This window comes from Equus caballus, chromosome 5 (genome assembly GCF_041296265.1).
Source record: "Equus caballus isolate H_3958 breed thoroughbred chromosome 5, TB-T2T, whole genome shotgun sequence".
In the NCBI taxonomy this organism is placed as follows: Eukaryota; Metazoa; Chordata; class Mammalia; order Perissodactyla; family Equidae; genus Equus; species Equus caballus.
In genome coordinates, this window is record NC_091688.1 from 77,207,695 (window position 1) to 77,221,209 (window position 13,515).

Below are 13,515 nucleotides of genomic sequence, written 5' to 3' on the forward strand. Positions count from 1 at the left end.
ATTCAAATCTCATATCCTCTGTGTTCTCTTAAGTGTAGAGCTTAAATGAAGGAGTTGAACTAGTTCATCTTTGAGGTCCTTTTCAGCTCAGAAATTCAACGATTTTACAATCTTATAACAAGGAGAGAATACAGCACAACAGCTGAATTCAAAGACTTTACAATCCTACTGTCTGAGTTAACATCCCACCTCTGTTATGCTTGCTAAACATGCTATCCTTGGCTTATTACTTAAAATCCTCTAAGTCTCAGTTTCCATCTCTGTACAATGGGAATAAGAGGACCTACAACTCAAAAGATTGTTCTAAGAATTAAAAAAGACAATGTATATAAAAAGCTTACCACAATGCTGAGTCAGAGGCAAAAAATACAGCTCACATCATTATTGTTCACAATTTATTAAAAAATAAGTTACATTTTAAGACTTTAAGTACTTAGACTTTTGTACAATTCACAAGAGCAGTTTTTAAAGAAAGGAAAGTATAAAACTTGCAAGCTCATAGTTCCGATCCAAGTAAAGTAAACTTTTCACACCTGATACATTATACTGGAAAAAGTTGTCCTTCTGAAATAAAATACTAGAGAGGAAGTCTGCTATTGATAAAAATCCTGAGTTTAAAATCTTTTTACTAACAAAAGGATTTATGTGCCTGATTCAGACTTATTAAAAAAAAAACAACCAAATCTTCCTAAAGCAAGGCACGGTTGTAGATTACAAGCATAAAAAGGTCTCACAGAAAACAGCACAGCCTATAAACACCAGTGTATCTATTCTCTGTGAACGCAGCAAATTTCCTAACAAATATGAAACTTTTAATGTTTCTGGTCTGAAAAGCAAAAATATTCAGATGAATATTAACAACCTAAAGAATCTACATATGAATTGCTTCTCAGAAGCTCAAAGACATACTCGTGTTACTTTCAATTGCTAAAAATTTATTTAATCATCACTTTACAAAGAAAAAGAGTCTAGAGGAAAATTAGAAAAGAATAAGAACATAAAATATCTACCCATAATGCCTGGAAATGCTAGACGAGGTAGTTTCTTTTGCACCGGAAGCACCCGTGAAATCCACATCTGAGGTATTGGATGAATGTGCAGTTCCCTCAGTTCTCCTGAGACAAAAGAATTTAAATGGTATAAAAACTATATTACATAACAATAGAAATACTAATTTCCCCCCCAAAAGAAAATTCCTAGGATAGGAGAAAATAATTTTCTATTTACCCTATAGAACAAGGTAAATCCAAGGTAGGATTCTCTGAAATTGATTCCTTTTCCTGAAAAATAAAAAAAGCATACTTAAAGCATGGTTCTAAAGAAGCCTGAAAAGACATTAGTTTCTCAGAAATTTTAAGCATCCCTCCTCTCTGAGAACATATACCAACATATCCTCTTACCAAAGGTGGCTCAGCAGTTTTCTGAATCATTTTTCTTGTATATGGGCCAGGGGGACGACCTACAGATTTTTTCTTTCCTTTTTTTTCTATGCCATTGCTTACTTCCCTGAAACATAAAACCATTATGTATTTAATCTCTGCATAAGGAAAACAAAAAGATGATGGACGATATACACTGTCATAATCTATTCTACTGTAATAATTAGGTTATATTTTCATATAATAATATAAAAATAATATTGAATATAAGTTGAATCTAAACGTTCGGTCAAGTACATAGATAATATATTCTAATTTAAATAAATATTTTTTGACTTAAAGGATATTTACCTATGAAAGGTTTAAGAAAAAATGTTCTCTTTAATACAATTCTGAAAAATATATAACATATAAAAATTAAAAAAACAAAAACAGACTACTATATTAAATGGAAGATTCCAAAACTCCTACAAGTTCAATTATTTAGGTTGTTACTATGTAGGTGCTTAGGGGATGTTTCAAAAATTTACTACTAAAAGTGATTATGAATTTAAGATAACCTCGTGGAACCAGGAAGGATCTATGCTAAAATATAGTAGCTATGAATAGAGGTTGCCTTTAGAGATAAATAAATAAATAAAGACTCCTTGAATATATACATACATACATCATTCATTCTTGAATGATGCTAATCAGGAGAATGAAGCCCAGAGTGGCAGAGCATAAAGAAGGAAGGAATCCTTCATACTGGGCAGGGAGTCATTCAAAGAGTAAAATTAGAAAGATATAGAAAACTGTTTTTGAGACATAAAGGCAAATATCAAGCAATAGGAAGGAAAAAAAACAATAGTCAAGGACATCTAATTAATAGAAGAGAAGAAGAAAAGGGCAAATATCATTATACGGAATATCTATTTCATTTATTCAAGAATCATTATCTACCATATAGAGAGGATATTAGATAATATGAATACAAAGATGTTCCCTGTGCTAAGGGGTTCAAATTATAGTCAGAAGGCAACAAATGTGTATACAAGCAGGCTAATAAAATGGGTTAAGTACTATAAGAAAGTTATCCAGGAAAATTCAAATAAAAAACAAGGAAAAGGAACAACACATATATAATAGGCTAGAAAGAGGTGAATGGAGAAAATTAGGAAAGAACACCCCTCCAGATATCAAACTAAGGTTGGGGAATAAAGGTGGAAGTAGAAGGAAGTCTGGGGGAGCTAGAGGAACAAAGCATAACTTGAACCTGAATCAAAGTCTCAAGGATAAGATGGATGGGGTATATATTTTATTTTGAAAGATAATCAACATAACATTTATAAAGGACCCCTTGACTAAAGAAAGAACTCTCAGATTAAAAAGAGCAACTCATGGGGCTGGCCCCGTGGCCGAGTGGTTAAGTTCGCGCGCTCCGCTGCAGGCGGCCCAGTGTTTCGTTGGTTCGAATCCTGGGCGCGGACATGGCACTGCTCATCAAACCATGCTGAGGCAGCATCCCACATGCCACAACTAGAAGGACCCACAACGAAGAATATACAACTATGTACCGGGGGGCTTTGGGGAGAAAAAGGAAAAAATAAAATCTTTAAAAAAATAAAAATAAATTAAAAAAAAAGAGCAACTCATACATAGGGCCCAGAAGGATCTGAGAATGCCTTTAAAGAAAGCTGAACCATTACCTGGTGGCATCAAACGAAAACCTAAAAGCTACCACAGATGGAGTGTCCTATCAAAATCATGACAGGAATGAGAAAGAAAGTTTGTACAAACTTTTTTTCTAATTCATAATATGGGTAATTGCTAGCAAAGGATTAATGATAAAATTTGAAAGTAGTAGGAATATTCTTTCCTTCAGGAAAAAAAAAAACCCTTAAAATAATATCTACTTTATTACTGTCAACCCTCTGTAATTATATTTTCTTACTCTCCAAGATGACTCTCTCATACCTTTCACCTGCTCCTTAAATTTCCCTCTCTGCACACCCTCTCAACTATGTTTGCCTTATTATTTCATAGAGAAAATAGAAGTTACCAGGCAGTAACTTTAGTCATGTTCCAAGTGCCAAATCTACAAAAGAACCAGCATTTGTACTCATCTTTTTCACCCCATTTCAACAAAAGGGTGTAAGTCCTATCAAGGGCCACTTCCACCTTTAGGCTTTAAATCCCTTCCCCTTTGGCTTCTCAAAGACTACAATATCTTCAATTTCTTCCCCTCTCTCCTACACCAATCTCTTCTTCTCCACTAGATCACTCCTAGTACAGGCAAAGACAGGTTCCAATTGTCTTCCATCTACTAAAACCCATCACTTGATCACTACCTTTCCCCTCTCTGGCTTCCATTCCATTTCCCTACTTGCCTTCACAGTAAAACTACTTCTGAGAGTTGACGACACATACCCTTTCCACTTTCTCTCTTCTCATTCAGAATTCAATTCTTAAAGATTATTTCTTTTCTCCTTTTCCTTTATTATTTATCATCATTATTATTTTGAATCTGCCTATGTCTCTTCTTTGCAGAAAAAGTCCAGTTCTGACATGTAGATTAGACAGGGATCGATTCAATCACACTTCCCCACTCCAAACTGACTTCTATCCTTACCTTTCAAAAAAAATTGTTTTTGTCAAAATCACTAATAACAGAACATAACCTTATCCAATGCACATTTTTCTCTCATCTTAATCCACCTCTTAGCAGCATTCAATACTGCTTTAATATACCCATCTTTCTTGAAACACTCCCCTTCTGGTTTTCATGACACCAAACTTTCCTGGTTTCCTCCTATCTCACTGATGATTCTTTTTCACTCTCCTTCATTTATTTTACCTCTTCCAAATCTCTGAATGATATCAGGGCATTATTCTGGACCACATTCTCTTCTCTTTCTCTCTATCTTCTTGCTCTCTAGGTAATTTCATTCATTCTCATGGCTTTATAAATCAGCTTCCAAGTTTATATCATGTGTCCTGACCTCCCCCGAACTCCTAACTTACCCAATTGCATATATCTAACATCATGGCCACTTACATATACTTCTTAAGAATCGCAAACTCAGTGAGTACGCATCAGAAGAAGGCTTCATACACCTTGCCAAAATCTGTTCTTCCAGATCTTGGTAACAGACACCACCACCCACCAGTTGCTCAAGCCAGAAATCTAGGCGTTGTTTAACTTTATTCCTCCCTTTCTTTTATAAATTTAATTCATTAGCAAAAGCAATAAATTCTACCTCCAACAGAGATCTTGAATGTGTTTTCTCTCCATTTACTGCTACCACCTACCCCTGCACAAGTAATCATCATCTCTCACCTAGACAAATAGAAGAGTCTTCATTCATTTTCTCTTGCTTCTATTTTTACCTCTGTACCTATCCAATTTCCAAACAGCATCCAAAAGGTTTTTTAAAAGGATAATTAAATCTGCTTACATCTTTAAAAAGCTCCCCATTATTCTTATAAAACAACCCACACTCCCTATGAGGCCTAGAAGACTCTATATGATCAAGCCCCCCCAACCTTTCCAACAACTTACGCTACTCTCTAGCCCTCATTCATACCTCACTAGCCTTCTGTGAGTTCCTAGAACATGCCTCATACCCTTCATACTTGTTATTTCCACTACCTTAAGTATTCCTCCCTTTGTTCTTTACCTTGTTAGGCCATTCTCATTCTTTAAGTTTCAGCTTAAACAGGCCTTCCTTAAGCCTCCTTCTTAAAGTAGACTCCTTCCCCTCTATCCATCCAGTACAGTCCAAATCCATATGCTACTTCCTAAATGGAACATCCATGATCTGTAATTATTTTACTTGTTTATCACCTTTCTTCCCCATTATAACATAAACCCCATCATGGCAGAGAGAAAGTCTATCTTGTTTGTCATTATATCCCCAGCACTTAGATAGCAAGGTGACTGATAAATGGAATGAATGAATGGATGAGAAATGAACAAACAAACAAAAAAACAGGCCAGTACTTAAGCTGTTTGCTAACAAAACCTATGGAGTTTATTCCTGGAAAGCCTAAGATCTAAAATAAATAAGTAAACATCTAGCATTAACTCTTCGTACTTTGTCTAAGCAAGAAATTATAAACAGGAAAACAAAGCAGGGTAACTGCCACTTGTACTTTCAAATATACTAATGAGACTAAATAACATATATTTTTAGTTACAAATAAGCTGGAGAGAAAAACTATGCCACAGATCAACTTTTACCTTGAATCAGATATAGGTTTGGATGCCTTTCTGCCTTTAATTTTAAATTCATGGGATGTTCCTTCAGGTTCTTTCTCTGCTTTGAAAGCCACATTTGGTGGCACAGGAGGAACTCGAATTCGCAACCCAAACAAATGCTTCTTCTTCTTTATTTCTTTCCCAGACATAAACCTAAATTTTTGAAAAAGATTAACAGAAAATTTAAAAACTGAACACATATACATGGCAGACCCTAACGCATAATTTTCAGATATAAATCGTTTATACATGAAAAGTCCACCCAATACCACAAACACTTGCTCTCTCCCCTTGCTCTCCTTGAGTCCTATCTGCCCCAGAGCCAGTCCACAGTAGGATGTGATTGGGGAGTAGGGAGGGAGGGATAGGATCAGAAGGAAGAGCATATGTCCACTTTTCTTTTTAAAACATGGTATCTAACTTTTGAAAGGAAGGAAAAAGACTACAGAGCACTCTCTTTAGTCCCAATATGTTTTTCCATATTTTGGTGTCATCTGTTGAAAATATCTCAAAAAAGGTTTAAGAGAAGAATTTTATTTCAGAGTGGATCTGTGAGGAGTGAAACTCTGGTCGGAAAGTAATAGGTGACAGCACAGGAAAGGAGAGTAGGAGACCAATCCTAGAGGCCCAGAAAAATAAAAGGGGTGTCTAGTGTGTCAGATCTGGAATTGGAAACAAACTAGAGCATAAAGGTGTTATTTCAGTGTGGGCTTGAGTCTCTGAAAAATTTGCTCCTTAACCCTTTCCCAAAGTCCTTAGGGTCCTTATTCCAAAACACCCCCATCTATCTTGGCTCTACAAGAGCCTGTCTAGCTAGAAGCAGCACTACCAAACGCTTGGATCATCCCTCCGCTTTTACACAGGTTTTAGAAAGGGGAACCCCAATTTCTACCATAACAGGAACAGATGTATTTCTTGCACCCCAAGTTGGATTACAGAATCCACTGTCCCATAAAGTATTTTTACCAGCACGCTAACTGCTCAGGTACTTTATGGCTTTTTGAGCTTGCCTAAAGATCCAGCCACTAGTAAGTATAATGTTTTTTAATGAGGAAATTCTGTCAAGTTCAAAAAAAGCAACTCGTTACAAACAAAAATTTTACAATATAACTCACTAGTTGATTGGAGCCAGCTTAAACATTTAAAAAAAATTATTTCTAGTGAATTTTGAAAACATTTTTAAGAAACGTACTTATGCTGGCTTTAAAAAAAGAAGGGAAAGATCTATCAAGATCTTATATCAAACAATATCACTTAATTATTAGACCACGAATATTACTTTTCTATAACTGATAGCAATAACTAATCTTAAAACCATAGAAGATCACAATAATTTTAAAACTCATATTCTCTACAATATAGTCCCTTTTCTTTTGCATATTCCCACCAGCTAACAAGATTTTATTTTACTTTCAGTAAATTGCATTATAAAAATAGGTCATTACTGAATACACTTTTTCAACTGAACCGGCCAAATTCCCCTGAAATACTGAATCGTCTCCCAGCCACCATTCCCAGAGGATTGTTCTTCCCTTTTCCAAACCTTGAGAATCACTGTTTTACTCTGACTGAAAGAGAATAGGACATTAAAAAGTTTAAAATAGTATGTATTAGTTCTATACACCAACCCCACAATTCTTAAACAATGTTATTATTCCTTATACTTACTAAATGCCTCCCTCATAGGGATACATAAAATAAATCAACTTACATGGTCTTGTAATCATTTAATGCCTCCAAAACGTGCTCATATCTTTCAGATTTTGGTGTGTCTGCCAGCTGTGAAGTATCAAGAAACAATTTAACACACTATAATTTCATCAATCAGTAAGATACGGTTCTAGATAGAGGCAATGTGATACAGAAGAAAAGTGTACTGACTGGTAGTCAGAAGATCTACATTTTAATTCCAGGTCCTCACTCAGTAGCTGTGTGATCTAAAGCCATTTAATTTCTCAAGGCTTGTTTTTTTTCACCCATAAAAAAGAGAGTAAAAATCCTGCACTAATTACTTTACTAGTAATTGTATGGATCAAATGATATGCCTGAAATAACTAAACTGTAAAACATTAAATTTATTTTAATTCCATAACCTGGGGAAATAATACATTAGAAATACTTTAATATCAACCATAAAAGCTTCTAATAGATACTGATAGGGAGGAGTATAAAAAGTAATAAGAAACATACAATTTTATTTCCCAATACTTCTATTATTAGCACAAACCAATAATCTCTAACTTTAAAAAGTACTGTGAAATTTGGGGATTTTATTTTCATAAAAATTATAGACTTTGGCCAGCCCTAAAACCCGAAATGGCTCAGTAGTTTTTTTATCATCACAAACCATTTTAAAATCTAAGTATTCAATTGTATAAAATATTCTACTTTGTTCCAAAAAGGCCTCTTCCTTCAGAATTATTGCTGCCTGTTTTTCAAAGTTTAAAAACTAGGGCCCAACAGTAAAAAATTCTAAACTATAGGGGCTGGCCCCGTGGCCGAGTGGTTACGTTCGCGCACTCCGCTGCAGGCGGCCCAGTGTTTCGTTGGTTCGAATCCTGGGCGCGGACATGGCACTGCTCATCAAACCACGCTGAGGCAGCGTCCCAGATGCCACAACTAGAAGGACCCACAACAAAGAATATACAACTATGTACCGGGGGGCTTTGGGGAGAAAAAGGAACAAAATAAAAATCTTTAAAAAAAATTATAAACTATAAAAGGACCATCCTGGGGCCAGCCCGGTGGCATAGCGGTTAAGTTTGTGGGCTCCACTTCAGTGGCCCAGGGTTGATGGGTTCAGATCCCAGGAGGAGACTCACACATCACTCATTAGGCCATGCTGTGGTGGCATCCTACACACAAAATAGAGGAATACTGGCACAAATGTTAGCTCAGTGACAATCTTACTCAAGCAAAAAGAGGAAGATGGGCAACAGATGTTAGCTTAGGTCCAACCCTCTTCATCAAAAACGAAAAAAAAAAAGGGACCATCCTCAATTAAATCACAAAAACTTTAAAAAATGCCAAAATATCACAGTTGACTTTCAAAATTACCACCAATATGTTCTTTACAAGTTCAAACTCCCAAAGCTCAGAACTGTTTCAAGTTAAAAGGGCAAACAAACCTGCCAAATAGAGTGCTGATGGTATAAGAGACTAATAAAGTCCTCTACTCCAATTTTCTTTCTTTTACAGACTAGTTGACACACATAAAAGTTAAATGAACTGCTCAAATTCACATGGCTGGTTAATGAGCTAGAACTTGAATCCAAGTGACAAAAAGTCCATTCATTCAACATTCACCAAAAGCCTATTCTGTGCCAATTTGTTGGGTGCTAAAAAAAAAATGGGACATTTTGGTGCTTATTCCTCCAAATTATCCTACATCCGTAATGTCTGAAGTGTCAAATGATAGAAAATTTCTATTAAAGAAGAAATAAGAGCATCAGACTTTAAAGCTTGAAAGAGACCTTAGATCTAATTCAAGCGTCCAACAATACTGCAATCTCCTTTACAGTACTGATAGTCACTCAACCTTGGCTTAAATATTACCACTAATGAAAGCTAATGAGGTACCTACTGAGGGAGTCCATTCCATAGGTGGACAAAACATTCCTTTCTGGAACTCTTCTATTCCCTCTTTTACAAGACAGTTCTTCAAATATTTGACAGCAGCTATCATGTCTAAGCATAAGATTACGTTAAAGTTTTTAGCAGCCACATCACTTGATTACTTCACATTAAGCTTTGGCTAACTAATTCCATCTTCTTCCTCATCCCCCAAGCCCTCCACTCCAACTCTAACATCTCATCAGATGAACTGCTATCAAATCAAGCACTCCTACTGCATGCCGCTTCTTCCGGACTGCTTGTTGTGTATTGAAGCCTCAAAGCAGAACCATATAACCTGTTGTTAATTTGGTTTTTTTTTCAGCTGAATGTTCAAGATGATCTTTTATCTTGATTCTGTCATCCTTCTTGAATTGAGGATCGAGACAAAGTCAAAATCCTGTGCCTTTCCATTAGAATCTTTCTCAAGAATATTTCCAAGCCATTGACTGCTTTTGTTACTATTAATCAATTAGTTACAAATCCATTTAATTTTTACTTTAACCAGTTCACATTTCAACATCTTATCCAAAATTGAGTTATACTATGTCTACACCATTCCCATAGCATTAGAAATAACAGTGTTGCTAACCATATAAAAAAAAGAAACCAGGATATTTAACATGATTTATCCTAATAAATTAGTGTTTTTTCCTTATTGCTTTTTAAATCTTCACAAACCATATATTTGAAAACTCTGTCCTACAATTTGCTGACAATCAACAACAAAATGGACTAATTTTTTCAAATCCACTCCTTTTTACTTTTTGAAAATCACAATGAACTCTCTTCATTCCGTGGTACTTATTCTCTTTGGTTTCTTAGAAATTTTATCTGTAAGTTCCTTCAGCACTCCAGGACTATTTTGCATGAGTATATTTTAACTCACGTAACTGAGTCAAGGGATCCCTTTCGATATTTTGAAAACTAAGAGTGCAAATATTATAGTGTAAATCAAATAATCTGTATTAGAAGAGGATCATATTCTAGGTCTTCCATCTGACCCATGAGGTTTATAATATATATCTTCAACAGAATAATCATTTTTGTTCCTCCCTCCAGACACTAATCTCACACTATGCTTTTACTCGAAAGTAAAAGGTTGTATATTTCTGTACAGACATAAATGCTTTTATGTATGGTATAACTCTTCCTTCAATAAATTACACCTTCAATTACCAATACTGAATTCCATGTCACCTAGGTATGCCAAACAGCTTAAGTAACGTGCCAACCTATATACTCTATGTTAATAAATAACACTTAAGGCCCCAAGTATTGTTGTTAACCAAATTTCTTACAATTTTCACTTAAAAGTATTATACCAGCTCTATTATACTATATTTTTCTCTAGCCAAAACACCATTTCTGCCATAGTATTTCATTTGAATTTTATCTATGCTTTTCTCCGTACATCCCTCAAAAGTGAGATAGCACTCAATACATCGTTCTGCTATCAACCTCTGGGTTTTTTCAAATTTAAGACCACAGTAGAGGCCAGCCTGGTGGCACAGTAGTTAAGTTCATGTGCTCCACTTCAACAGCCCAGGGTTGACAGGTTTGGACCCCGGGCGCAGACCTACACACCACTCATCAAGCCATTCTGTGGTGGCATCCCATATACAAAACAGAGGGAGACTGGCACAGATGTTAGCTCAGTGACAATCTTCCTCAAGCAAAAAGAGGAAGATTAGCAACACATGATAGCTCAGGGCCAACCTTCCTCACCAAAATAACACGAAGTTTTTAAAAAAAAAAAAAGACCTCAGTTAACACAAAAGTGGGTAGTCCTTATAGGACTAGGATTTCCAAATCACATTAGGAATCAGAGACAAATGATAATAGGCAGATTCCAAACAAGTATTAATATCTCATTTTAACTCCCAAAAGCAATCTGGTACAACAGTGATATCTCATTCTAAATAAAAATCTTAGGCAACCTTTATTTGGGGTCTCAAATGTTATATTACATATTTTTACTATCTCCAAGAAAATATTTCAAAACAGCAGTTTCTCAAGTAGTCTATATGATAACCATTAAGGTACCAAGTCTCAAAGACATTTAAAAACAAATCACATTATGGAAACATGGTATAAAGCTATCATTATATTCTAATATGTTCTAAAAGTTTCACTTTCTCTTCACAGCAATCCTGAAAACAATTAAGTAAGTAAAAAAAACATGATACGTAAATGTTAAATTTCTCTCTCAGTATGAAAGGATATACTATCCGAAAGAAGTTCAGCATTTTAGAAACTTTTTATTACTAAAAGAGGTCACAGTATTTCCGTTATAACAATCAAAATAAAAAACACAATACACTAAACAGATACCATTGATTCAATATAAGATTGCTCCAAGTAACTAGAAATCTAAACAAGTATTTATGAGGCTTCTAAAACAACACAGAAATACCATTAAACCTTAGACAGTGTCATAATGCGTAAAATTAAGTTCAAATTCAGCTCAGAAATGGTAAAAATGAGTAAGTGCCTCCCTGTGACTAGGTGTCAATTATATATTCCTAAACAAATTGCCGTAAAAATCGCAATCAACTTTTGAAATCATCACAAGATTTTTTTCTCTTACCTAGGTGGGGTAAGAGAGGAAACTCCGCATTTGAGAGTAAAATCACAAATATTCTTTTGTTTCATTTTTTAGGAGAAACTTCTAGAGCAAGTGTCAATGTCATATAATCTACAGTACATATAATAAGAATTGATGTTCAAAATGATTAAGTACTCCAAGGTACTCAATTAACCAATAATATGTTTAGCATACCGTATTTCCCAAGTTTTGAAAGTAATTAATGCTATTTTATAAAAAGATTTTGAACAAATACAAACAAAAAGAAATTTTTGTTAACCTAAATTTGGATTAGTGACAAAATTCAATTGGCAATTCAATTTCAGTTAATCAAAGATTTCCTATTTTAATAATCTGAAATAATCCATTATTTGTATTATCTTTGTTTCTATTACCATGAACATTTAAAAGTAAACTAAATGAAAATCACTGAATAAACATCACAGACTGGCATAAATTTTACAGTCTCATTATTAAAATCTCACTCTAAAAACCAATTATAATTACAGTATAAAGATATAAAAGATTAATACAGAGAATTAAAACCTGAACTTCCATCTGTAAATAACCAGTCTAAGGACAGGACGATTAATCTAAGAAGTCTGAATATTTTCTTTTTTTAACGCCAATGAGAAATGATTAGAAAGTCACCTGCTTGACTAGAATGTTACAGAGAAGTAAAACTTTTCTGATGTTTTTCTTAATTTTTAAATAAAAAGAGAAACATTTTCCATACTGGCAAGGAATAAGAAATTGAAACGTCTTATTTCTAAGACATTATCTCATAAGCTAGAGAAAATGAAAACATGTATCTAGTGCTGAAATAAATTTTTCTATTATATACCAAAAGTTCAGCTGGAACTGAGATACCTGAAATTCATAAATTGAACTCCTTTTTTAAAAAATAGACTAACCATGATTTTTATTGTTTTCTATTTGCAGCCTCTTAAATAAAACCTAAATATGAGATCTGAAACAAATAAAACAACTTGAGTTTTTATATGTATGCCCACTGTCTCCATGAAGTAACTACTGCAGAATTTAATCATGTGAAATATAAAATGTATTAATAGGAATATAAAAGTATCTGCCTACGAAGTGCTGAAAGAACCATCTCAAATATTAAGATGACTATAATAAACACTACATTTACTCGATTTTTTCTTTTATCACTAGTCAGAGCTTATTAAAATTTATCAAATTTGCAAGTCATTCATTTTCTCTCAAACTTCATCAAGAAAAAGAAGCATTTAAGGTGAGTGTTATATTCCAATTTCTAACACTCAAAACATTTTAGAACAAATGATTATAATAACATCCTTGATTTTAAAATCTAAGTATTCTGCAAGTGTTTGTTTTGTCTGCAGCTTATCCTCCTGATGTCCCGTAAAACCCCAAAACAATAAAACCTTGATAGCCTATTTGATAAGAACTTCATAAACTACCTTATGTCTAAAAGCTACAAATGCAGAAATTCTTCCTAAATTTCAAATCAGTTTACACAATTTTTACCTCAAACAGTAATGTGTGACTAAAACTGACACATGTAATTCCACATCTTATAAAACAAAATTTTTAGTTAACCTAAGAGTGGTTAATATCTGTATTTTAATAATTTGAGATAAACACTAAAAACAAGGTAACTATTAAAGTTATTCTAGTTACTTTCTTCTTTGTGCTATTCAATAGCTTCAAAA

At 34.2% G+C, this 13,515-nt stretch overlaps 1 protein-coding gene across 6 annotated transcripts in view; it reads right to left on the bottom strand.

Moving 5' to 3' along the window:
• MTF2 (metal response element binding transcription factor 2) overlaps positions 1 to 13,515 on the bottom strand; it is a 69,445-nt gene that overhangs the window by 2,655 nt on the left and 53,275 nt on the right. For all 6 annotated transcript variants that reach the window (XM_005610414.4, XM_070268721.1, XM_014740169.3 and 3 more), the window contains 5 exons: positions 7,331 to 7,398; positions 5,602 to 5,772; positions 1,401 to 1,506; positions 1,228 to 1,280; positions 1,011 to 1,115 (listed from right to left, as the gene is read on the bottom strand). In XM_005610414.4, coding sequence (XP_005610471.1) covers positions 1,011 to 1,115; positions 1,228 to 1,280; positions 1,401 to 1,506; positions 5,602 to 5,772; positions 7,331 to 7,398 — 503 coding nt within the window. The remainder of the gene's footprint in view (positions 1 to 1,010; positions 1,116 to 1,227; positions 1,281 to 1,400; positions 1,507 to 5,601; positions 5,773 to 7,330; positions 7,399 to 13,515) is intronic.